The sequence below is a fragment of the Dipodomys merriami genome, unplaced genomic scaffold (genome assembly GCF_024711535.1).
Source record: "Dipodomys merriami isolate MVZ:Mamm:240054 unplaced genomic scaffold, mDipMer1.0.p SCAF_14, whole genome shotgun sequence".
Taxonomy (NCBI): Eukaryota; Metazoa; Chordata; class Mammalia; order Rodentia; family Heteromyidae; genus Dipodomys; species Dipodomys merriami.
The window spans coordinates 30,945,110-30,970,752 of record NW_027202715.1 but is presented as its reverse complement, the minus strand read 5'-3'; the positions used below and the strand labels follow the sequence as shown (position 1 = coordinate 30,970,752).

General features: G+C 39.2%; 2 protein-coding genes across 4 annotated transcripts in view; one reads left to right on the top strand and one right to left on the bottom strand.

The window, feature by feature from the left end:
* Prkg1 (protein kinase cGMP-dependent 1) overlaps nt 1–25,643 on the top strand; it is a 1,047,684-nt gene that overhangs the window by 594,049 nt on the left and 427,992 nt on the right. The gene's annotated exons all lie outside the window — the stretch shown is intronic.
* On the bottom strand, nt 658–4,287 carry Cstf2t (cleavage stimulation factor subunit 2 tau variant). The gene has a single exon (XM_070021097.1). The coding sequence runs from the start codon at nt 4,144–4,146 to the stop codon at nt 2,206–2,208; it is 1,941 nt and encodes a 646-aa protein (XP_069877198.1). The 5' UTR covers nt 4,147–4,287; the 3' UTR covers nt 658–2,205.

Below are 25,643 nucleotides of genomic sequence, written 5' to 3'. Positions count from 1 at the left end.
TAAAATATTTAAAAAACTTTGGGGGGATAGGAAAAAAAGAAAAGCAATAGTTTATTCTAAGCAAAATTTATGCACTATGAAATAACATGGTAAAACCCCTCAGTGCATTTAATACACACTAAAAAAAAATACTGACAAGAAAGTAAATAGGCTCTATTGCAGGAGTGGATACCACCAGAAGAGGGGCATGAATAAATATGAATACAATCAAATTAGCTTATTTACATGTATGAAAATATAACAAACCCATTAAAATTGTTTTAAGGAGTAAAAAGTTGATTGGGATACATTGCATACATGTGCAGAAATGTCATAATGAAATCCTCCTCTGTAAATCTAATGTATGCTAACTTAAAAAAACATAACAAGAAACAAAATATAAAACATAATGCACTCATTAAAATTTAACATATAAGCTGGGTGCTGGTGGCTCATGCCTGTAATCCTAGCTACTCAGGAGGTTGAGATCTGAGGATTGCGGTTCAAAGCCAGCCAGCCTGGGCAGGAAAGTCTGTGAAACTCATCTCCAATTAACCACCAGAAAACCAGAAGTGGCTTAAGTGGGAGAGCGCTTGCCTTGAGCTGAGAAGCTGAGGGACAGTGCCCAGGCCCAGAGTTCAAGACCCACGACCAAAAAAAAAATTTAACATATAAAATACAATCTTAATTATACAGTCTTTTTATTTAGTCTTTATTAAACATTACAGAGATTTTACTAGAACAAAGACTATAACACTTATGTTTAACAGAGACTGTCAGTGAAAGCTTTGGGATCAACTACAAGTTCAAAGTAGCCAAGTCAAGGCTGAACTGGCCAGAACTACCACACATGTACAGGGGAGCTATCTGTTCTACTTGTAGGGGAAACAGACCATGGGAAACTTAACAGTATAACCAGATACACACATATAATAATGTAAAATACTTGCAAAAGGAAATTAACTCTATGTCTAAGTCTTAGTTTTCTCCTTGCATTAAATATGTCTTCCTGCCATAAGGTATTGGGATTCTCTTTTCCAAAGGAAGATCACCTTCTTGAATTTAGGATTCCCTTAATTACTGCTTGGACTATGATACAAATGTCCAAGTACTCCCAACCTCAAATCTTAAAACCAAATTAGGTAGTAGCTCTTATGAAAATGGGGCTAAATGTTCCATTACTTTTAACAGATGAAGTATTAACTGACAAGAATAGTCTATAGGAGTTTTTCTGCCTACCTGGTAAAACGTAGACTACAAAACAAGAAAACTAAAGAATTTGTTAAATGCTAAGAGTAATATTTTTAACTCTTGATTTTTTTTTAAAACCAAATGGATACCATCCTTATATGGAAGCTGGTTACCCACAAACTGGGATCTATACTGAATGAAATGGTCCACTATTTATGCAAAGTCCAATGCTCTGTGCAACTAATTCCAAGCAAATGGTCCCTCCACACTGATTCTTGGGAAGGATATGAGAAAATTACTTACATTCAGATTTAGGGCTTAATGACCTTTGAGAAGGTTATTAAGAAGTCATTGGGGTCTCATCAGCGGAGACTTTAAGTAACCAGGTTGTTCCTTCAACTTTCCCAGAAGTCATCACAGGCAAGGCCAGTACAAAATATTGCTAGTCTCTAAAGTCAGATAAAGCAACATCTAACTAGGTGGATTCCTTGATTTTTCAGGTGACACAGCTTTAAAAAACAAACAAAATTCTAATACTACAAACTTAAGTACATCCTGTTAAGCTGTTTCAAATTATTTCCAAAACCATTAAAGCAGGGTTTAGCATTATACATAGCTCTGTTGTTTGGTTTACCAAAAAATATCTTAAAGTTCTGAGGTGATTTTACTTTGTTATACAACCGAAAAAAAAAAAATCTCAAATCTTAGCATTTTAACAAGTCATCTTTCAGTGTTTATGTTTTTAAAGTATAGTTAACATACTATAGACAGTTTGTTATCACTGTATATTGGTTGTTGTCTTATGTGGTATAATATAATCTTCAGATTTTTATATATCAACAACTTAAAATGAACAGACTCAATCCCTCCTCCCACTACCCTCAATTAAAAAAAAAAAGGAAAACAGAAAATAAAAAGACAAGAAACCTAGTCAGGCTTTAGGAATAATGAAACCCCAATTGTTTACATGTGGAGAGGCAGAAGGTTTTATATACCCATTCTACGTGCCACAGAAAACACCGAGAATACAAGTTTTCAAGAAGCTCCAGTGGATTTCTGGATTTGTTCCTTTAAGATCAAGATACTCTGCCTTTGCTCGGGAGGCAGCATGGCAATCTGATCTGCAGTCAGCTGAAGAACCTGCATGATCAACGCTGCTTTTTCTTGATCCTGTGGAGTTACCTGGCTCTGCCCAGGACTAAAACTGTTAGGCTGGCCTCCACCTTGCTTGCTTGCTCCCTGCATGCCTGCTCCCTGCATACCTCCTCCTTGCATGCCAGCTCCCTGCATGCCTGCTCCCTGCATACCTCCTCCCTGCATGCCTGCTCCCTGCATACCTCCTCCCTGCATGCCTGCTCCCTGCATGCCTGCTCCCTGCATGCCTGCTCCCTGCATACCTCCTTGCATTCCCCCTTGCATGCCTGCGCCCTGCATGGCTCCTCCCTGCATGCCTGCTCCCTGCATGCCACCCCCAGGATTTCCTACTCCTGAAATGCTTGGGACCTGTCTAGGTCCTGGAGGCCCACTTGCCCCAAGGTTAATGGGACCTGGACCCTGGATTCCACCAGTCATAGGGCCTCTGGAACTTGGGCCAGGGCCACGCATCTCTAATCCTCTTGCATCCATGCCTCGGGCTTCCATTCCTCTGGCTTCCATCACACAAGTGTCCATTCCTCTTCTCTCCATTACTCGAGTTTCTAAGACTTCAGTCTCCATGGCTCGAGGCTCCATCCCTCGAGATTCTCGACCTCCTCTGCCATCCATAGGTAGACCCCTTTGATCTATCATGGGTCCTCTCGGCTCTCCAATTAGCATTCGGGGATCTGCCATTGGTCCTCCTCTCATATCATGTGAAGATGGGCCACGACTATCATGGTGCATGGGGGGACCTTGATGGGGTGGGCCCATATAGCCCCTGGGCTCTACCTCTCCAGTAACAGACAGCAAAGTCCCTCCACGTGGGTCATTTGGAGCATCTCCTAACAGTCCTCGAGGAGGCAGGCCAGCAGCAGTCATGGGTCCACGAGGCATAGGAGCTCTAGGATCAGACATCTGAACTTGTCCTCGCTCTAAAGGCACTGGGCCCACCCCCGGCATTCCAACTTGGGGCTGCATTGCTCCTCCAGGAGTTATGGAACCGGGGCCTGGGCCAGGAACTGCTGTGGGCATTGGCCCTGGAGCTGGAATTCCACCCTGAATAGGAGTCTGCATCAAAGGCGGGATATCCTTCACAGATCTTCTCGCCAAATGCTGAGGCTGAGGGGCTGGAGGATTCTGCTGGTTTAACATAACATTGGGTCCTGGACAGAGTCCAGATGCAGGCCCAGGTCCAGGCCCGGGTCCAGGAACAGAGCCAGCCTGAGACTTGCCAGGGATCAGTGGTGTGACATGTATCTTGCGATGCAGAATTTTCAGCGCAATCTCAGGATCCATGATTCTCATCACGACTTGGGCCTGCAGCAGCGCATAAGCCAGTTGTGGGTTCTGAAGCAACATGTTCCGAGCTTCCTGGTGGCTGTTTTGGACACACAGTTTCATCTGCTTCATCAGCTCAAACATCTGCTCCGGGGGTAGACTGGCGACTGCTCTAGTGATCGATTCCGGGGCGTCTTCCGGATCGATGGGGTCTCCATAGGGGGAGTCAATAATGGGCGCCGCGGGCCCCAGGCTCTTTAACTCCTCCTTATTCTTCTCGCTGGCGGCGTTGTCCACCCGCAGCGCTCGCCCACTGAACTCCCGCCCGTTGAGGTTCCGCATGGCGCTGAGCGCGGTCTCCTGGTCCTGGTACTCGCAGAACCCATAGCCCTTGGGCTTGCCCGTCTCCCGGTCGTACACCAGCCGGAAACTGACCACAGAACCAACCTCTGAGAAAATGTCCTTCAGCTGCTCCTCCGTTGCCTCGTACGGAATGTTCCCCACGAACACCGAACGCAGGGATCGATCCATGGCGGGGTCTCTCACCGCCAAACTCGACATGATTCCGGTCGTGGACGCCGCGGCGGCGGCGAGGGGGATTCTGCCAGCGTCGTGTTCCTCCGGCGACCCCCCGACACGCGCGCACTTCCGCCGAGCGACGGAAGCCGCTGCCGGAATCCGGACGGAAACCTGCGAGCTCCGCTTCAAGAGTTCCGCCGCCCCACAGGAAACGCGTCTTGAGCCCGCCCAGCCCCCCTCCGCTAACTCCGCTGGCACCCCCCACCCCCCACCACACATACACGCACACACACACACACACCCCTAACTAGACATCCATGGTCCTTCCGTCTCCGCAGTACTGTTTACTCAGATTCCTCTCCCGTGTCTTATTCTGCAGTCTTCGCAGCGCTCGGCCGCCTCCGCCACCGGCACCGCCACCTGGGGTTCCGTTTTAGTTGACCACAGTAAACATGGCCGCCGGGGGCTTCACCATGGTAACCGGGAGCGTCGTCCTCCCCTGACGTCACCGACGGTTTGATTGCCGTCCGCCGGCGGGAAACCGCCAACCGCCCCGGGCTTGTCCTTAGCCAGGCCTCCTGGGCTCAGTCGGCTATTTTCTCTCTTGTGATGGCTTGTTGAACTGGATTTAAAGTCACAATCCAGGCTGTAAGGCAAAAGTGTACTCACTTCCCAGCAGAGTTGAGATCCCTTAAAATGCAACGTAATTGCCCGCTTCTTAGATAAGTTTTAGCCATCAAGTTTTACTTTTTGGAAATAAAGTAACTTTTTTTGCCAAGAAAGAAAGAAAGAAAGAAAGAAAGGGAAAGAAAGGAAAGAGAAAGAAAAAGAAAGGAAGGAGAAAGAAAGAAAGGAAAGAGAAACAACGGAAGAAAACAGCTAGGCGCCAGAGGCACAGACCTGTACTCCTAGCTACTCAAGAAGCTGAGATTTTAGGATTGCATTTCCAAGCCAGGCAGGGTAGGAAAGTTGGAACTGAAGCTGTGGGCTCAAGTGGTAGCCTTGAGCAGAGGGACAGTACCCAGGACTTGAGTTTGAGCACCAGGACTTGCACCAAAAACTAAAAGACAAACTGAAGCTTCTGCCGGTTCCTTGTTCACCCTCATCCTGTTGTGTCCTATAAATAACAAATAGCAAATCTATCTAAGTTTTATTTTCTCCATACACAAGCATCTATCATACTGTATTCGTAATTTATGTGGGTTTTTTTCATTTACATTAAGATCTCTTTGTGTGTGTATAGTGCGTCTTGAACTCAGTGTCTGGTGCTGTCATTTAGCTTCTGAGCTAAATGTCACTATACCACCTGAGCCACAGCTCCAGTTTCAGCTTTATGCTGGTTAAGTGGAAATAAAAAGACTTTCCTATCACAACTACCCCCGGATCCTTAGATCTTAGATACCTGAGTAGTTAGGATAGTAGGCATGAGCTTTGGGTACCAGGCTACATTTTAATATTAATAATCACTCGGTGACTAGAGCATACATTAATTGAATATTTTTATTTTGTATTTAGATTCTGATTTTTATTGTGAACTCTGATACAGGAGTCTATTGCCCATGAAGTGAAAGTAGGCTTTTTGTTTTGGGTATTTTTTTTTCCCGTGTGTGAGGGGGGGGGGGTAGTCCTGGGGTTGGAACTCAGCTCACTGTCCATGACTTTTGTGCTTCAGGCAAGTGCTCTACCACTCCTTTGGCTTTTGGGGGGCTCATTGGAGATAAAAGAGGCTCCATGGCTTGCTTCAAACTTCAGCCTCCGAATATCTAGGATTACAGTGTTAGAAATTGACTTTAGCTCTCTCTATCCACCAGTCCCTCATTTGACTACAGAAGTGAATGATAAGAAAGAATTGCCTGTCATTTTATGTTATAGGTTATAGTTTTTCTTTTCTTTTTGTGGTGGGGGGGGAAGGAGGGAGGGGGTCTGGTTTTGGGCCTGGTTTTGGGCCTGAACTCGGCTCTTCAGCTCAAGGCTAGCACTCTACCACTTGAGCCATAGTGCCACTTCCAGTTTTTTTTTTTTTTTTCTGCTTATGTGGTGCTGAGGAATCGAACCCAGGGCCTCATGCATGCAAGGCAAGCACTCTACCATTGAGCCACCTTCCCAGCCCACAGTTTTTCCAAGTTAGTATTTGGGAGACTGAATAAGTGATGATGTAGAACTGGAAGGAAATCATAAGATCTAGATTATCAACAAAGGCTTCCTGGCAGAAATGGGATTTAGGGATTGGTGTTAATCCAGTATATATCAACAGACGATAAAAAAGGTGAAGCCAGGACCAATTTGAAATTTGGTATAATATATTGCAAGCAGTATAATTAAAGAGAAGTCTCTGGAAATATAATAAAAAGTTTAAATATCTAAATCACAAGAACAAATTATGTTAAAGTCAGTATGCTTTTTCTGGAATATGAACATAAAATATTAATAGATGAGTCATAAAGAACACTCATTTTAACTGATTATTTCTCATGTTAACTTTTGGGCTTTTCTGTTACTTTTCATCAACAATAGAAGTTGTACTTCAGGCTTTTAACAGCTCCTCTTGTGGCTTCTCATTCCTCCTCCTCCTTCAAAATGGTACTATTCACTTTTTACAGTATAAGGTCTGTACTTTTCTACTTCCTGACAGTAGCTTATCCTGTTTCCTTGTTGAGAACTTCTTACACTAACTCCACTATACCTACATCTTTATCCTTCAGCTTTCACCTCTAAGGCTTTCTTTCTAAAATCTGAATATTGATTTGGAACCCACAATTTCCTATCTTGTATTGGACACCTCTATGAGATAAGCGTAGCCTCTCAGTTGAGAAAGGAACAGAGGCACAGGAAGTTGATGAATGTGCTCATGTTAACTAATAAAGCCAGGCTTTGGACATATACCATTTGGCTTAAGAAATCAAGATGGAAATTTTTTGCTGTATTCAATGAATTGCCCAATGATAGATACTGTTCCTAAGTGGCAAAGATACAGCCTTTCTCCTGATTGTATTCTTTTTCACAATTAATCCAGTATTATGGATTACTGATGCCTGGGCACAGTTTTTCTTGTCATTTTCCTGATGATCTCTGTGTGTTACTAATTGCAGCTTTGACGTGATGTGATAGATGGCAATTTTCCATGCTACAAGACAATAACATGTAAGGATTTTTTAAAGCACACAATTACACATGTAATGAATGCTTTTTAAAAAAAAGTTTGCGTAGGTATTGGGGCTTGAACTCAGGGTCTAGGCACTGTCCCTTAGCTTTTCTGCTTAAGGCTGGCCCTCTATCATTTGAACCATACCTCTACTTCTGACTTTTTGCTAGTAAGTTGGAGATAAGAATCTCACAGACTTTTGTATCTTAGCTGGATTTGAACTGCCGTCTTCAGAGCTAAGCCTCCTGATTAGCTAGGATTACAGGCATGAACCATTGGCACCTGACTCTTCTATAATATAAGTACCAATTTCTCAGCCCTCAAGTTGGCCTATAATACATTTACCTCTCAAATTAGTGCACCTAATTTGAAATAACAGAGTGAATTTGTTAGACCTATGATAAACCTATTCTCTCAGCAAGACCAGTATTACCTAAGTCTGAGGGTTCTGAGAATATGCCATACTAGGACTGGAAGTTGACATCAAGCCAAATTTTCTTCATAGAAATAATTTTCCAATATGAAGACAATGAGGTTCGTAGAAGATGAATGTCTATTGTGTCAAGTGCCTGAGGCTTAGTCTGTAATGGAATCTTCAGACTTTGCTATCCAAAGGATGCTTTCAGGCAATATTGTGAAGGAGGATTGAGCACAAACTTCAGTGTTAGAGAAATTTGGGTTAGCAGGAAATTGTGTTGCTAAACACAACTGGGGTAAATTTGGTTGATAAACTCTCTGTATTTCCATTTCAGTATCATTTAAATGAGAATATAACCTATTGTATAGGATGCATATTTTATTTTTGTTATTTCTCATTACATGGTAATTGTATATACAATTACTCATTGTTTGGTAATTACCTAAGCTAGAGTAATATATGAAACAAAGTTCTAAGTAGAAAGAGACACACATCTCTTTGGGGGTCTACGTCTTCATTTTTATAATTGAACCAATTGGACTCAGTGAACTAATGGTTCATTGTCAGATTACATTATTTAAAAGAGTATAGAGGTAGGATTAAAAGGTGAATAGTCATTTTCATGTGGCAGAATTATAACAGCCTAGTAAAATAATTTTACTAATCATCTTGGTGCTTACTAGGTTCTTATACTAAATCTTGGAATTCTTTAAATAGCTCAAATTCTATTCATTTATATTAATTGGGCCTATGGGGAATACAGACTTATCCACCACTGTATTGGTGTGGAGAATACAGACTTATTCAACACCCCACTTCTCTGGCACACAGGATATCTATTTGAGCACTGAACCCTGTTCAGGATGTCATTAGAGCTACTCCTGTTGAGGGCACTCTGGTAGACAAGATCGTTTATTCAAACATGGGTAGGCATGACTAATTGGACAAGCAGATCTTCCTTCTTGCAGCGTCTGTCAGCTAAACAAATACAGAAAAAGGAAGGAAGTAGCTTCATATACTGTGAAAAAGTACAAGCCTGGAATCCAGGTCTGAATATAGAAACCTTGCTTAAAATGTAGAACCCAGGAACTTTTTTTTTGCTATGATCAGAATGATCTAATAACCAAATTCACAAATATGTCTGAACTAACATTTGCTTTGTAAATTAGGATGGATTCTCTTCTGAAGGCTAAGTTGAGAATGAGCCTATGTTGATCAGTTATAAGAAAGAAGCCTTTCCTCAAACACTTGACTGGGGGGTTCAGGGTATTCAAAACAATTACAACCAAACCTAGTGTGACAGAATGCATTTTGAATTCATTATCACAGTTGAATGATTCTTGAAAAACATTACTTCAGGAGTGCCAGTTTAAATTTGCCATTGAACTCTACATTCCCCAGAGTTAGAATTATGTAAACACACAAAATCCAATGTCTACAGGAATATAGTAGAGCTCATTTTTAGAACAAAAATGTACACATTTTGGAATGTGTACAATAACCACAGTACAGAAAGGGAGTAAAGATATTTTAATGTTATCCTTTTATCCTAATAGTCCACAGATTCTGTATTAATCTGTTAGAGTTTCTACAACAACATAGACTAGCCTGATTAAACAATAGAAAATTTGTTTTTTTATGGCTCTTGAGGCTAAAAACCCAATATCAAAATTCCAGCAAAATTGTTTTCTCCTGAGGCCTCTCTTTTCATCTTGCAGTTATCTGTCCTCTATGTGGATGCATCCTTAATGCCACTTTCTCTTCCTAGAAGGACACTCATCCTCTTAGACTAGGACTTCATATTAAGATCTCATTTGACCTTAATTACCTCTTTAAAGGTCCCTTCTTGAATTAGAGTCATAAAATGTGAATGTGAGGACATACACAATTGAGTCCAAAGCAACAAATGATGAAAATTATTAATGCAGCAGTCCTCAAACAAAGGTCTGGGTGATTGCCAGACATCTAAGACAGTCTATCTCTGTCTCTCTCCCAACCTGATCCCTGATCCTGCATGTGTGTGTGTGTGTGTGTGTGTGTGTGTGTGTGTGTGTGTGTGTGTGTGTGTGTGTGTGTATTGCTCTTCCTCCAATGCTTTTCTACTTCCCTTTGTGTGCTTGTGGTATAATCTTTTGTATTGAAACACCAGATCTCTCTGCTTTTTCTTCTTGTCTATTTCTATCACATTTTTTTAAATTGTGAAAATACCGTACAGAGGGGTTACAATTACATGGGCAAGGTAATGAGTACATTTCTTACTAGCATTGTCGCCTCCTCCTCTGTTTCCCCTTCCCATCCCTTCCCCTCTTCCCCCCCTTGCCCCTGCCCTGCACCACACCAAAGTTGTAAAGTTCGTTTTTTAACATAATGTCTTGTACATCTCATTGTTGCAATGGGTCCACCTGTATTCCTATTTAAACAATTTGGTTTTCCCCTTCCTCTCCCCAAATTATACCAACATCAAATACAGTGAAAACAGGTGTAATACCATAGGGGAGGGACATACAAAGCAACATAGAAATCATCTTATAAATATGTTAGAAACAATAGCAAGAAAGAAAAACCATTTGAATCCTTGTCTTGGGGTTCATGTCGCCTAACATCAACTTATCTGACTGTTTCTGCTTGTCTCAGACATATACTAGTTATTGCAAATAAGGGAAACCATGGTACCTATGTTTCTTTGGGCCTGGCTTATTTCATTTAATATAATTTTTTCCAAGTCTTTCTGTTTCCTAACAAATGGGGCAATGTCATTCTTTCTGATGGAGGCATAGAATTCTATTGTGTGTGTGTGTGTGTGTGTGTGTGTGTGTGTGTGTGTATCACATTTTTTAATCTCATTTTAAAATTTTTTCTTTTTCTTTTTTTAAGGAACCTTACTGACCAACTTCACTCTAATGTCTTTCTAGGACTTGGTTCAGTAGGGAGAAGGTGAAGTGTCTAGAGGTTTGGACTACTTAACTCTCTTCCATGATAGTGATGGGCAGAGTTTATCTGGTCCAGGGGAATCCTCCACCCCCCCCTCCCCCATAGTGCCACATGTTAATCTCCTTTCCTTATTGGGTCATGACAAGGTTAGGGCAGGGACTGAGAGACTCTGGGTAGAGTCTATTCTAGGGGACAGAGTTTCAATTATTCTGACTACTGTTGGAGCCATACTGATAACAGCTGAAAATTCGCTTGGTAGATCCTGAATTCCAAAATTAGTTGTGGGTACCTTGCTGTTGTTATGGAAGAAAGTAATTTAAATGGTTATTTTGAGCTAGACAGTCATTTCCAATATACCTCTTGTCAAGAGTTACCCTACATCATTCTCTTAGTCATTCCCTCCATCTCTGCAAAACAAAATATTACTTTCCAAAGTGAGCCATTTTCATAGAACTTTAAAAATAATACTCCACAAATAAAATATAAAACAGTAAGAAAATACCTTACAGATAAATATAAAAGAGTTAAAAAATACCCTATAGGTAAAATATAAAACTGTGAAAAAATTAATCTAGCCACTAACTCCTAAACTTTAGGAAGCTCACAAAATCTACATTATGTAATGCTCTTGAATGTGAATATACAGTTAAAAATACCAGACTCTTTCATTCTTCACATAAAAGTATAAGTAATTCTATTCTTGACAGTTTAATAACACAATAATAAATGGTAACAATGCTTCAGTTGTTATCATCTTTGTCACAACTGGCTGGCATTTAGGTTGAAATAGCAGTATATATCTGCTCATTGGACAATACCCAGGATTTCCTCTCCTGTGTCTCCAGGTGTTTGCCAATTCACTCTTGGTTTAGCAGAACAAAACAAATGCCTGCAGGGAAACAAGGAAGTGCAAATGACCTATTCCTTAGGAGCTCAGTCTTTTGTAATCCCTGAAAATGCAATTGTATGTGTTAGTCCAAGGCCCATGAGGGGTCCAGAAAAGGGAAGCTGATGCCTGTGGGGAGAGAAAAGAAAGTGCAAAAGTTTCCCTGCACACTTAGAAATCCTGAGTTTTCTGTCAGTGTCCCAAGACTGGATAATTGTTGCAGTCATTCATGATCCACAGCAGGACTTCTGCAGGGAGGCCAGGTTCCAAGAAATCCTCCTGAGAGCAGGTGTGTGCACACTGGAGGTGGGGATAAGGAAAACAGGAGATGTGTCATCGCCATTGAAATGGAAACTAGGGGTTGGGGGGGGAGTGGGGGTAGGGGGGGGTGGGAGATGGGAAGGGGTGGGAAGGGGAAACAAAGGAGGAGGCCACAATGCTTGATAAGAAATGTACTCATTACCTTGCCCATGTAATTGTAACCCCTCTGTACTGTATTTTCACAATAAAAAGATTTCTGGAGAATAAATTTATTGAATAAATTAGTCCAGGAAATTGAAGAAAAAAAAAGGAAACTGGATTGACACATTTGCAGAGTAGCAAGTGCTTAAGGAAAGAAAGCTTTAGGATACTATTATTTATTTAGTCAACTGGATCTCAACATTTATAAATACTTTTTGATTATGCACTATATAGAAGATAGGTACTGAGTTGAACAATATAGAAGTTAAATGTGAGTTGAACAATGACCCCTGCTTTTTCTTTTCTCTCTCTCTCTCTCTCTCTCTCTCTCTCTCTCTCTCTCTCTCTCTCTCTCTCTCTCTCTCTCTCTCTCTCTCTCTCTCTCTCTCTCTCTCTCTCTCTCTCTCTCTCTCTCTGTGTGTGTGTGTGTGTGTGTGTGTGTGTGTGTGTGTGTGTTTTGGTACTGGAACTTGAACCCAGCTCTTTGGCACTGTCCCTTCTACCACTTGAGCCACAGTTCCACTTCTGAATTTTTGGTGGTTAATTGGGGGTAGGAGTCTTCAGCTGGCTTTGAACCACAATCTTCAGATCTCGGCCTTCTGAGTAAATGGGATTGCAGGCATGAGTCACCAGTTCCTGGCAAGGAATTCCAACTTTATACAAACTTTTTCTCTTGAACTTTCACGACGGATTTGTGGTGTTCAACATTCAGATTTTGAGCAGAAGAATAGTTGTGCCTGTGAGGAGTTTTTGTTCTGTCAAACAAGACAGAGAATGCAGGATATGAGCAGACAGCTTCCGAGTGCATTTTTTATTTGTTTGATTCTTTAGAGGTATACAGAAAGCAAAAATATAATGGCTGTTTATCCATTGACCTTCTTGCTGAGGTTTAAGATGAATCTCACTTGTCCCTTTGTTACTGAGTTAAAGAACTGATGTATTTATATGCCCCCAGGACAGGGATTATGAGTGATTCCTGCATTCCACTGGAAGCCACACAACTCTGACAGTCCCTCCTCCACCCTTATCTACAAGCTGGGTTGTGAGAGAAGGTGTCCTTTAGATATTACCTTCTTGGCTTGCCATTGATTTGATGAGCAGCTTATTGCATTTTCTGCCTGGAGTTCTTAAATGCTAATCTTAAACCTGATACTTTTTGAGAACAATATTGACGTACAGGATAAATACACATATAACCAAGCTCATTACTTTTACCAAAATATTACACATAAATTCACATGTCACTGTATTATAAACAAATGATACAGATCTGAGATTATTTGGTCCTCCATTCTCTGAACATAAGTGAAACAGCCTAAGAATTTTAATAACTAGGTGTAATGGAGATAATGGAGATACCCTTTTTTGGGTAGGTCAGTGACAGATTATGTTCTTTGTGGGCGTTCCTTCCTAAATTGGCTTTTCCTACTCACATACTTCCTCCTTCATTTTTCCCTTTCTCTCCCTTGTTTCTGTAGTCTCTGTGTACCATGCCTATCATATTCAGGCCTCTGTTCACTTCTAGTATAAGTGTGTATGTTTCCTTTTGTCCAGGTAGAAAGAATAGTTCCCTAGGAAATCTGAAGTCCCCCCTGTTTTTGAGTTTCCTCCTAGTGGCCTGCTGCCAGACAATTTATTCTGTTTTGCCTACTTCTTTTAAGAAAAGATGCTAGTTTATAAGAGTATTTCTTTGTTGCTTTGTATGTCCCTCCCCCACAGTGTAACCCCCGCTTTCACTATATTTGATGTCAGTATAACATGTGGAGGAGATGGGGACAAACAAGTCGTTTAAGGATTCAGGTGGACCTGTTGCAACAATGAGAAGAACAAAATGTCATGTCAAAACCAGCTTTACAATGTCGGTGTGGGGGGGGGGGAGGGGGGTATAATTGGGTGGGGGGAGGGGGGCAAAATTGGGTGGGGGGAGGGGGGAGGCCGGGAAGGGAAGTGAAGGGTAAACAAAGGAGGAGGCTGCAATGCTTGGTAAGAAATGTATGCATTATCCTGCCCATGTAATTGTAGCCCCCCTGTACAGTATGTTCTCAAATAAAATAAAATACAATTTAAAAAAAAAAAAAAAAAAAAAAAAAAAAAAAAGAAAAGATGCTAGATCTTTTTCCTGAATGTAAGAGGTAGTCTTTTTCATTGTAGATGGTTAAGTGAGCAAGTAGATAAGATAGGTTGTTTGAGAAGTGAAGACTTCAAAGTACAATAAGATTTGAAAGTTTGGGAACCATTGATGAAGATAGATATAAATGATTTATTGAAAATTTTGCCACATTGGCAAAGCCAGCAATAAATCTTGAGGACAGTAAAGATGTATCAGTTTCTTCTTTTCTCTTTTTAGAGTCTTTGTATCTATTATAAGGCAAGAAAAATCTCTTGCCTTTACTCATCTCAAATTTAAGACAAAGACAGATTAATAAGGAGAAAGCACAGACATCCATTCAATATAAAGTCAAGGTGGTATGGAAAGTTTCATATGGAAATGGTACCCCATAGAAACAGGTAAACATTGAATGCTTTTAAAATAGTCTTAAGGAAGAGTGGACAGTGGTGGAGAAATATGAGAGGAGGGGAAAAGCTTATGGTCTGATTGCAGTAAACTGGAAAAACTTACCACAGCCTGTTCATTCTTTGTGATGTCTTAATGTTTGGAGATTCTAACCTGCCTCTGTAGAAGGTCAGAAAATCCATTTTGAGTGCTATTGAGTTGTTGGAAGGGAGAAAAGTGAGGGGAAGCTGAAAGTGATCTTTGCGCTTTCCTTGTTTATCCTGCTTTGGCTGTCTTCTGTAGTTCATAAATAATATTTTTTGGGGTGCTGTCTATTTAATTCTGTCACCATTTACATATTAAAATTAATATATAGTCTCTCCTAGTTACTCAGGAGTCTGCAATCTGAGGATCATGGTTAGAAGCCAACCCAGGTAGGAAAGTCCTTCAGATTCTTATCTCCAATTAGTCACCAAAAACCTGGAAATAGGCTGTGACTCAAGTGGTAAGAGAGCAAGCCTTAAGGCCAAAAGCTAAGGGATAGCACTCAGGCTGTGAATTAAAGCCCTAGTATTGGTATAAAATCATTAGATAGTCTTGATACCTATGGGCAATTAAGATTTTAATACAGATTATAGCAGTTATTATATAACTCAAGGTATCCTGTGTGTGTGTGTGTGTGTGTGTGTGTGTGTGTGTGTGTGTGTCTGTGTGTGTGTCTGTGTGTGTGTCCTGGGTCTTGACCTCAGGGCCTGGGCACCATTCTTGAGCTTTTGTGCTCAAGGCTAGTGCTCTGCCACTTTGAGCCACAGCATCATTTCCGGCTTTTTGGAAGTTAATTGGAGATAGAATCTTACAGACTTTCCTACCCAGGCTGGCTTTGAACTGCTGTCCTCAGATCTCACACTCTTTAGTAGCTAGGATTACAGGTGTGAGATATTGGAATCTGGATTTTTCTTTTCTAGTTTTTTTTTTTCAATGAGGTTTATACTTTGATAATAAGGAAAATAAGTCATAGATAAACTAATTGTCCATGTTTACTGTGGATTACTAGCATTTCTATGAAAGGAAATAATTGATTTCTGGAGATCCTAGGTTATTTTTCTGTACTTAAAATAATATGATTTTTTTCTTTTTGCCCCAAAGGAAAAATTCTGTTAAATTTTACCAGTAGCCAAGTTTTCAAATATTTCTTTCCTTGTCAGCTGCTTGTCAGTTGTGAACAGAAATGCAGCCTAAAACTAACAGGAAGAAACTGGGAAAGCTATAACCACATGACAAAATAGTGAAAAACCCTTGTGAAGGTTTGTCATTTATTGTATAACAGTAAATCTACTGCCAGCTGCATAGGTGATTTAATAGATACAATTTAGCTAATTTATTATTTTGCCAAGAGAATTCATTGTGTTGGATTCCTTCCTAATCTTTGGTTGCTGCTTACTTATAAAAACAGAGTGCCTAGAAACTGTAAATTATTTCACAGAGGGGAAAAGTAGAAGAGAGTTGGCTATTAATTTAGACTATTTTACATTGAAACTGTCACTTCAGAGAAAGAAATATGTGTGGATTAAGATATATATGATTCTTTGGCGAAGAAAAATACTTAAGTGGAAAATCTTGTGTTCAGAAGTTCAAAAGATATCAATTACAAGTAGAGTATTAAAATGGATTTTTCATTTTCTAGCTTTAAAGATAAGATGATAAATGAGAGTGTTTGCTAGACCCTTCAGGCTAATATAGGTTTGTATAATGCAAGGGATTATGTTCAGTATATTAATATTGGGTCAGGCAGGGCAGCAATATTATTATGTGGTTTCCAATGCCTCTTTAGAAACTAAACACAGTCAAACACTATTTGAATCCTAAATGTTATTTAGAACTTTAAAAAAGAGCTACTTAAATCTAAAGGTTCAATGTTCCCTCTTGTTTTCACTTCTTACACTTATAATGCTTATCATATGGGGGACTATCCTCTTTGTACAGATTGGACATAGGCCCCATAAATACACCATGGAAGAGACCTGATACAGTGATCCTCAATCAAATGGAAGACTATGGCACTTTTCCAACAAGTGACTAGATTGAAGAAAGAGGGATGGTCAAAAGCTGTAGAGTTTTAAAGGAGAAGAGGAACTCTCTTGCATCATTAAAGATACAAGAAAGAAAGAGATGTCAAAGTTATAGAAATGATATAAAGAGATAGAGAAATCCTTCAGTGAGCTCACTAAAATAAAGGTACTTGGAACCCCACTGGAGGAACATTAACAACAACAACAAAAACAACAACTACTACAACAAGTCCTCTGAATACAGATCCCTGGAATCTGCATTTAAAATAAACTCCTGGGATCAATCCTGTAGAACCTCTGTATGCTTCACTTTGAGAAACATACCATTTAAACATGATTGCTATTATTGCATTTATGTAGAGGTCACTGATGTCCCTGCTCAGTAGACTAGATGGTGATTCCACAGTCTTATAATATTCGGATAATAGTTATTATAGCCATTGTTATCTTCAGATACTTTATTCTCTTGGCTTCTTCACATTTAAAAGAAGGAGACATATTGCTATTCTGGTAATGGTCTCATCAAGGTACAAACTACCATGTGTCCAGAGGGATGGTGCAAAGAGTCTGGTATGGAAAGTCAGAATAAGAAAATGGGCTGAGGGCCTGGTACAAGTACAAGAGTACCTGCCTAGCAATTACAGAGCCCTGAGTTCAAACACAAATACTAAGAAAGAAAAGGAAGAAGAAAAGACTCAATATTAGGCCAGGGCATGGTGACTCAATATTGTAATCTTAGATACTTGGAAAGTGGAGACCCACAGGATGAAGATCATGGTTTGAGGCCAGCATAGACAAAAATAATCACAAGAATCCATCTGAACCAATGGCTGGTTCATACATTCAGCTGTCATCCCAGTAAGAAAGGAAATCACAAATAGGAAGATCACAGGCCAACCTGTTCATAAAATCATAAACAATTTCAAAAATAATAATAAAAAATCAAAACCCAAAAATGAGTTTGTGGAATAGCTCAAAAGTTAGAGTGAGTACCTGCTGAGAAAGCATGACCTGAGTTCAATAAAAGGAGATGTTTGAAAACTTTTCTTAGAAGTCTTTTGTTTTTTGAACATGGCAAAGCAAGGAGTTTAAAGAACAAGTGTATTGTTATGGGAAATGGTAGGGTCCAGCCAGATGGCTCAAGAGAGTCATCTTAAAAGAGGGCAGGAGTGAGTGCAAGAGAGAAATATTTCCTGTTTCTCATGCAGGAAATGGAAGTTAAAGACTCTTTTTAGTAGAAGTCTTATATGCACATTAACTTTAAAGATGTTCACTGAAAGTATAGATATTTTTACATGTATTTATATAAACTCTTCCTGCATGTTGTCCAAGCCTGACATTACTAATGTGGGGCCTACATACTTACATTCAGTGGTGTTGTCAGGACACCAAGCTCTTTCAGATCGACTTTCCAAACCTCATTTCTCAGGAGACTGTGCCTCTCTGCCTTGTAGAAGTTAAAAATTCCTTAGCTAAACTGTCGTATTCTTTGCAGTGTGATGGGCCCTCATTACCATTTTCCTGAAGACATTGTTTCTCTGTTTCTCCCTACTACTTGCTTTTATTACTGTCTGCTTCCAGCCCGTCCCGCTTTTCTGTTTCCATTTCCAGTCACTGAGAAAATGAGAGATGATTTTCCTTCTCTATCTTCACAAGCAGTTATAACTTTAGTTAGGCTATCAGGTAGAAACCTGGCTTTTCTGGTTTCGGATAATTATCCTGCATTATATTTGAAAGGCTTCAACTTGGCTTACAATACAACAATATTTTCTACCATGCTCAAACCTGTGTCTCAAACCTAAGCCCAGATATGTGAGTATCACCTATTCCAAGGTCTCAGTGAGATTGCTAGTGTTCTGGGACCTAAATATCTGTAGGAGGTCTTTTTTAGTATTTTGCTTAGAATGTCTCTTGGAAATGAGTTTCTAAACCTGACAAACCCAGTATTCTCAGAGTGAGTGTACAGATGAGCCTCTTGGTTTCTGGGACCTACTGTAAAGCAGTACAGTGAAATAAGTGTAACATGTGTTTCCATGTAATTGCTGTCATTGGGTTGCCACAGAAACGGGGCTATGTGAATGATTAGAATCAGTATAGATGTAGCTGGTGAGTTGTTAATACTTAAAAAATATGCATTATTCAACAAGCTGCTTTCTGTGCTTACCTGGGTAGCTTTTCTTCTTTAAGAGGACTTGTGTTGTTTTCTCAGTTCCCTAGAAAGCACATTTCATAAGATAAAGAAAACATATTTGTTCCAGCAAAGCTGCTTGTGTGTTATTTTCCTACTGATATCCACTATAAATTGGAGGTATTGTTATTTTACTTGTTTGTTCCTCGTAAAATATCACTTGCAATTAATAATGCAGGAAACTGAAAAACTGTAGCTCAAAGAAAATTCCTATTTATTAGGAGAACCTGTACTAAGCTGCAACATGTAAATATAGGATTTCTAAAGTTTTATTTCTTATTTGCTCCCAGTGTGTTAAGGCTCAAAGAGTGAAGAAAGATACCATTGTTTGCAAAGACTTCTGACTAATGAAGTTTCCATATTATGTTTTTTTTCCCTGTAGATATTTTATACTAGAAGAGTTCAAAGGTTATCCTGGTTACTCAGATCTTGTTCTTCCTCAAATGCTATTAGAAAAGAGTAGGCTGAAAATAAATTAAGAGAAGGGTAAGATATAGCTAAATATGCAATAGAAACAGCTATTCAGTAATAGCAATTGCTCAGTTGGCAATCTTCATTTAATGGAGACTAAACACATTCTTTGGAAGTTAAGTTTGGGTATTTGAAACACCATATCAGCAAATACTTGGATATTAACTGTAATTAGTACATTGAAACATTTATGTGTGGTTGAAAGTGCCTTCCTTTGAAGATCTTACTGGTTTGAAGCAAAATAGCACATTGTTTATCTAATCATATTTTGATTAACTAGCACAAGACTTAATTACACCTACCTGATAATCTAGTTCTGAATTGACAGCTCCATCTTAGAACTGGAAATGAAGAGCTTAACCCAGTCTCCACCCTCCAGGAAACCTAAATAACAAGCCACTACTACTACTAAAATATGAACTTACAGAGCAAGAGAATTTCAGTGTATTACTTCTAAATGAAAAATATCCAGATGAACACAGAACTGAGAGATAAAGCTAAATAATAAAGCGATTAACAATATTCCAATCAGGCAAACATGGTCACAAGAATATAACCCTAGTATTGACGAGGAGATAGAAGATCATGAATTTGATGTCAGCCTGGGTTTACAGTGAATTCAAGACCAGTCTGGGCTATGTTACATTTTGTCACAAAACAATCAAATAATATTTCAGTTAGAAAGAAAAGACTGGGTATTTTAATGTTTTTTTTCTTTCATGCATGTGTTTATAACGCATTTATAAGATTATCTCTTTGTTGCTTTGTATGTCCCTCCCCCACAGTATAACCCCTGCTTTCACTATATTTGATGTCAGTATAACTTGAGGAGGAGATGGGGAAAAACCAGTTGTTTAAGGATACAGGTGGACCTGTTGCAACAATGAGAAGTACAAGTTGTCATGTCCAAAACGAGCTTTACAACGTAGGTGCGGGGGGGGGGGGGGGAAGGGGGGGGAAGGAGAAGGATTGGGATTGGGGGGGAGGGGGGAGGCTGGGAAGGGACGTGAAGGGTAAACAAAAGGAGGAGGCTGCAATGCTTGGTAAGAAATGTACGCATTATCCTGCCCATGTAATTGTAACCCCTCTGTACAGTATGTTCACAAATAAAATAAAATAAAAAAAAAGAAAGAAAAGACTGGGTGAAGGCCAGAGTCAAAGGCAAGCCAAGTAAGACAATCAGGCAGTGCATCTTGCCCACTACAACATAATTAGAAAGCTGGGAAAGGTTCCACTCTGAACCACTGTTAGGTAATCGGCTACTACTCTTCCTATCCTTGAAAGGCTCTGATGAAAAGCACATGCTTTTTACCCGATTTCTGATTTTTTTTCTGGTGACCTCCTCAAAATAAATGTAGGGTATTTTTTGTTTATAATACTGCTTTTTATCAAATATGGAAGTCCTTTTAGGATGAGAGACAAGGCAAGTCATACAAACATATAATGATGACTGTAGATTCTCGTTGCTTCTTCCAATGAACATGAAACCATCCCAAGGTTAGCAAGTCTATATCTAAAATAGGGAAGAGTTTGATTTAAGGTTGCTGGGGGAACTGGTATACCTTCTTTGCATCTCTTTTCATTCTACTCTCTTCCTTTATTTGTTCCTGGTTGGAGATGAGCTCTCACTAACAGCATAAGGGGTAGATTTTCATCAGTGACAGAAGACCATGGACGCTAAGAAAAAAGCATTTGTCAAAGTAAATGAAGGGACACAGAGCCAGGAGTGCAGCTAATTATTTTTGAAAGCTAGTCACTCTGCTGGTATAATACAAATGTGGCTTCTTGCTTAGCTGCAGGCAAATCTCTAAATCAGAGCATGAGATTTATGGTCCTTAAATAAGAAGGAAAATATCTTTAGAAATGAAAGAATAATGATCCTATGATCAACAGCATGGATAGAAAATTACAAGCTGTTATCTTTTTAAAATTTAGGTCTTCAGTGCTTTCTGTCTTGATTATGATAGTATTTTTCCAAACCATCTTCCCTTCCCATCTCACAAGTCTCAGGCCTCTCACTCATTCATTTGTTTATCCATACATTCATGAAGAGTTATTATCTCCTTTGCTCTCAATAGTGTTCTGGGGGCTAGTTGTGATGACATGGTTGGTGGTGCTGTTCTTACAGGGCTAACTTTTTTTGGTGTGCTTGTGGGACTCATTAATTGAAACAATCTGATAGGTCTAAAGAACTTTAATTTCACATTATGTTACTTTGGAGCAACTGGTACAGACAGACTTCTCTAAAATAGATGGCTTTTAGGCTGTTAACTGAAGGCAAAAGGAAGAGATCAGATTATTCCTAGCAAAGACCACCTAGTGCAAAGTCCAGTGGTAGAGGTACGATCAGGGGTAGCAGTAAGTTTGAGCAATAGCCTTAGTAGCTCTAGCCCTGTGGAAGGCACGAGTAGGGCGTGGATAGTGGATACCCTGAGTTAAAGTCTCAAGGAAGACAAGTTACGTAGACTTCATTAGAAGGGTTGGGAGTTTGGACTTTAATTGTGGTGAAGATGGCCATTTGGACAATCTAAGCAGATACCTAGCAGATAATTTATATTTTAAAAGCATGTTATATAACAAATATTCATGAACTCAAAGTGATGTAATAAAACATCTATCTATCTATCTATCTATCTATCTATCTATCTATCTATCTATCTATCTATCTATCTATCTATAGGCAAAGGGAAAATCTTTGTTTGTCCCTTCTAATTAATACATACTAGTTGTACATAGAGGTTTTGTTGTATGTTTTCATATTTGCATATGAAGAACACCATTAAACCCATCTCCTGTATCAACATCTCCTCAGTCTCCTCCCTACTTCTGTGGCAATGTCAGTAGGTTTTGTTGCTCTATATTCATATATTTCTATAAAATACTTCCACCATAGCAACATCTGATATTATCTCCTTTGTTGTCTCCTTCTTCCTGGTACCTGCCTCCCAAAATGAACCTGTTTTACATTCCTGTCCTTCATATTTTAGAGATAGAGTCTTCATTGAAGAGGGAACATACAACTACTTGACTTTCTCATTTTGGCTTATTTCACTTAACAGGTTTATCTTCAGTTCTGTTATTTTACCTACAAATATTATGTACTGTATTATTTAAATTAAAGAGGAGCAATACATACATTTACTATTGAATACCTGGTATAAGGTTCTTCTGAGGAAACAAAGGCATTCAGTCCTACAAATCGTTGTGAAAATCAATCTAAAAAGTCACATAATGAGCAAATGACACAGTACAACTAAGCTATGATAAAATTCTTTTTTTCAGATCTACATTCAGTAGTTGGATGGATCACTTAATACTCAATTTTGCATTTGGATAAAGGATCAGATTTCTTTTAACTATATGTTACTCATGCAGAGAAATGGTATTGCTGAGATGTTAGCTGATAAAGCTAACATCTAAAAGCTAATTAAATGATGGTTATTAAAGGACTCAACAATAAAGTTGGGCAGGGTTTGTGATTTAAATTTACTCATGTTCTTTTGGGTCCTGAATAACATCAAGCTTAGTGTGTTACGGGTGCTAGCTGTTTAATAAATAATTATGAAAATTCTCCAAAATCAAGAATTAAATTGGTAACTCAAAGGAGTAGCAATAAACTGATATAAAATCCAGAAGTAGATTCAATAAAATGTTCATCAGAGACTCTACCATTTAGCTTCCAATGCTCGGAATAGAGAAGTGTTTGTTTGGTAAGTGCTATGGACACTTATGTCATTCACCACAATCAATTGAGCAGCTCTCCTTGGATCCATTACTCTTGGAGAGTCCAAAGTAAACTTTATGAGGCTTTCTTCAGTCTATGACTCCTGCATTATCAGCTACCACCTGCTACTAACTGAAGTAATATTCATGTTTTTCTATTTTGACCTACTATGTATTACAGGTTGAGGCGATGTTGTTATCATAATCAGAGGTATTCTCTTTCTATTTTCAGAGTTCCTACCTGTGAATTGCCTGCTCTAAATATTAACCATAGAGGTTTTACTGAATTTTCATTCTATGACCATATATTTTGACATGATGCATTTTCTCCAGGAGCCATTTCTACTATTTCTTGTAGTGTGATTTAGCTGTAAGCATGTCTTTCTTCTTTCCTTGTCTTCTTCAGGGGCAGATAATACTTTAGAGTTTTTATGCCAGTGCAAATAATTATTAAATTATTCATAAAATAGTCTTCATTTATAACTGTTTACCATGACAAATTCTTTCTGGAAATTTTCCATTTGACTTTTATTATTGGACTTCAAACTGTGGCAATTCACCTTTTATATTTTTTGTTTTTTTAATTTTTTTATTGTGAAAATACTGTATAGAAGAGTTACAGTTACACGAGCAAGGTAATGAGTGCATTTCTTATCAAGCATTGTTGCCTCCTCCTTTGTTCTTCCCCTACCATCCCTTCCCTCCCACCGCCTAAATTGTAAAGCTCCCTTTTCAACATAGCATCTTGTACATCTCATTGGTGCAATGGTCAACCTGTATCCCTATTTAAACAATTTGTCTTTCCCTTCCCCTCCCCAAATTATACCAACATCAAATACAGTGAAAACAGGGGTTATATCATGGGGGAGGGACATACAAAGCAACAAAAAAAAATCACATGGTACCTTATAAATACTTTAGAAACAATAGCAAGAAAGAAAAATCCACTTGTGTCCCTATCTTGGGGTTCATTTCATTTAACATTATCTTATCTGACTTTTTCTGCTTGTCTTTTATTGTTCCATATGAATTTTTGGATTGCCTCTTCTATTTCCTTGAAGAATGAGGTTGGAATATTGATAGGTACTGCACTGAATTTGTAGATAGCCTTGGGAAGTATTGCCATTTTCATGATGTTGATCCTTCAATCCAGAAGCATGGGAGGTTTTTCCACTTTCTAAGTTCTGCTTTGATTTCCTTTTTCAGGTTTTTAAAGTTTTCCTCATAGAGGTCCTTCACTTCTTTGGTTAAGTTAATTCCTAGGTATTTTATTTTTTGTGGGGCTATTACAAGTGGAGTTGCTTTCCTGATTTCAGCCACATTCTTCTCATTGTTGGCATACAGAATAGCCACTGATTTTTGAGGGTTAATTTTATACACTACTACTTTCTCAAAGTTTTGAATCAGCTTTAGTAATTTGGAAGTGGAATCTGTGGTATTCTTTAAATACAAGATCATGTCTTCTGCAAAGAGTTTGTGTTTACTTCATCTTTCCCTATTTGGATCCTCTTTATGTTTGCATCTTGTCTTATTGCTGTAGCTAGGTATTATAATACTAACTTGAAGAGAAGTGGAGAGAGTGGACATCCTTGTCTCGTTCCTGAGTTAAGAGGAAATGGCTTTAGTTTTTCACCATTAAGTATAATGCTGGCTGTAGGTTTGTCATATATAGCCTTTATTGTATTGAGGAATGTCCCATGGATTCCTAATTTTTCCAGAGCCTTCATCATAAAGGGGTGTTGGATCTTGTCAAATGCTTTTTCTGCATCTATTGAGATAACCATGTTATTCTTATCCATGCTCTTGTTGACGTGATGAATTATATTAATTGATTTGCGTATATTGAACCAGCTTTGCATCCCTGAAATGAATCCTGTTTGATCGTGGTGCATGATTTTTTGGATGAATTGTTGAAGTCCATTGGCCAAAATTTTGTTGAGAAGTTTTGCATCAATGTTCATCAAAGAAATGGGTCTATAGTTCTCTTTCTTTGAGGAGTCCCTGCCTGGTTTTATGATGAGGGTTATGATGGCTTCATAGAATGAGTTCGGTAGTGAACTTTCTCTTTCAATTTCATTGAAGAGTTGGAGGAGGAGTATTGGTGTCAATTCTGCTTTCAAGGCCTTGTAGGATTCAGCTATAAATCCATCTGGTTCTCCTTAGATGGGAGTCTCTTATTGCTGTTTCTATTTCAATAATTGATATGGGCCTGTTAAGTTGGTTTAACTTATCTTGGTTTAGTTTCAGCATGTTGATATTTGTTAGGAAAAGGTCCATTTCTTCCAGATTCTCAAATTTATTAGCATAAAGGTTTGAGAAGTATTCCCTTATAATGTTCAGAATCTTGGTTGTTTCTGTGGTGATGTTTCCATTCTCATCTCTGAGTTTATTTGGGTGTGTTCTCTTTTTTTTCTGATAAGATTTGCTATGGGTCTGTCAATTTTGTTAATTTTTTCAAAGAACCAACTCAAAGATCTGCTTTGAGTGTCACAAAAGAGGAAGATGGCTGTTTCTTCTAGCTTGCAGTTGCTGTGATGAGGCTAGGTTTTGGGTAGGGTTGGTGCCTGTCAGCATTCAGTAGCTTTTCCCTGTGAGGCTAGCTCCTGAGACACTCACAGAGCCCAGCTGGAGCCATTCTCAGGGTTTATGTTTACTGTGTTTCAGTTGTTGTCTAGGCTGCAGTGGGGAGCCTCTGGCTCTGTTTGCCCAGTGAAGAAAATAACTCCTTTGGGGTGGAAGTTCCTTTGTGTGGGTA

Coding starts and splice junctions, on each gene's coding strand:
- Cstf2t (XM_070021097.1), bottom strand. CDS start 4,146: ATGTCGAGTTTGGCGGTGAGAGACCCCGCCATGGATCGATCCCTGCGT.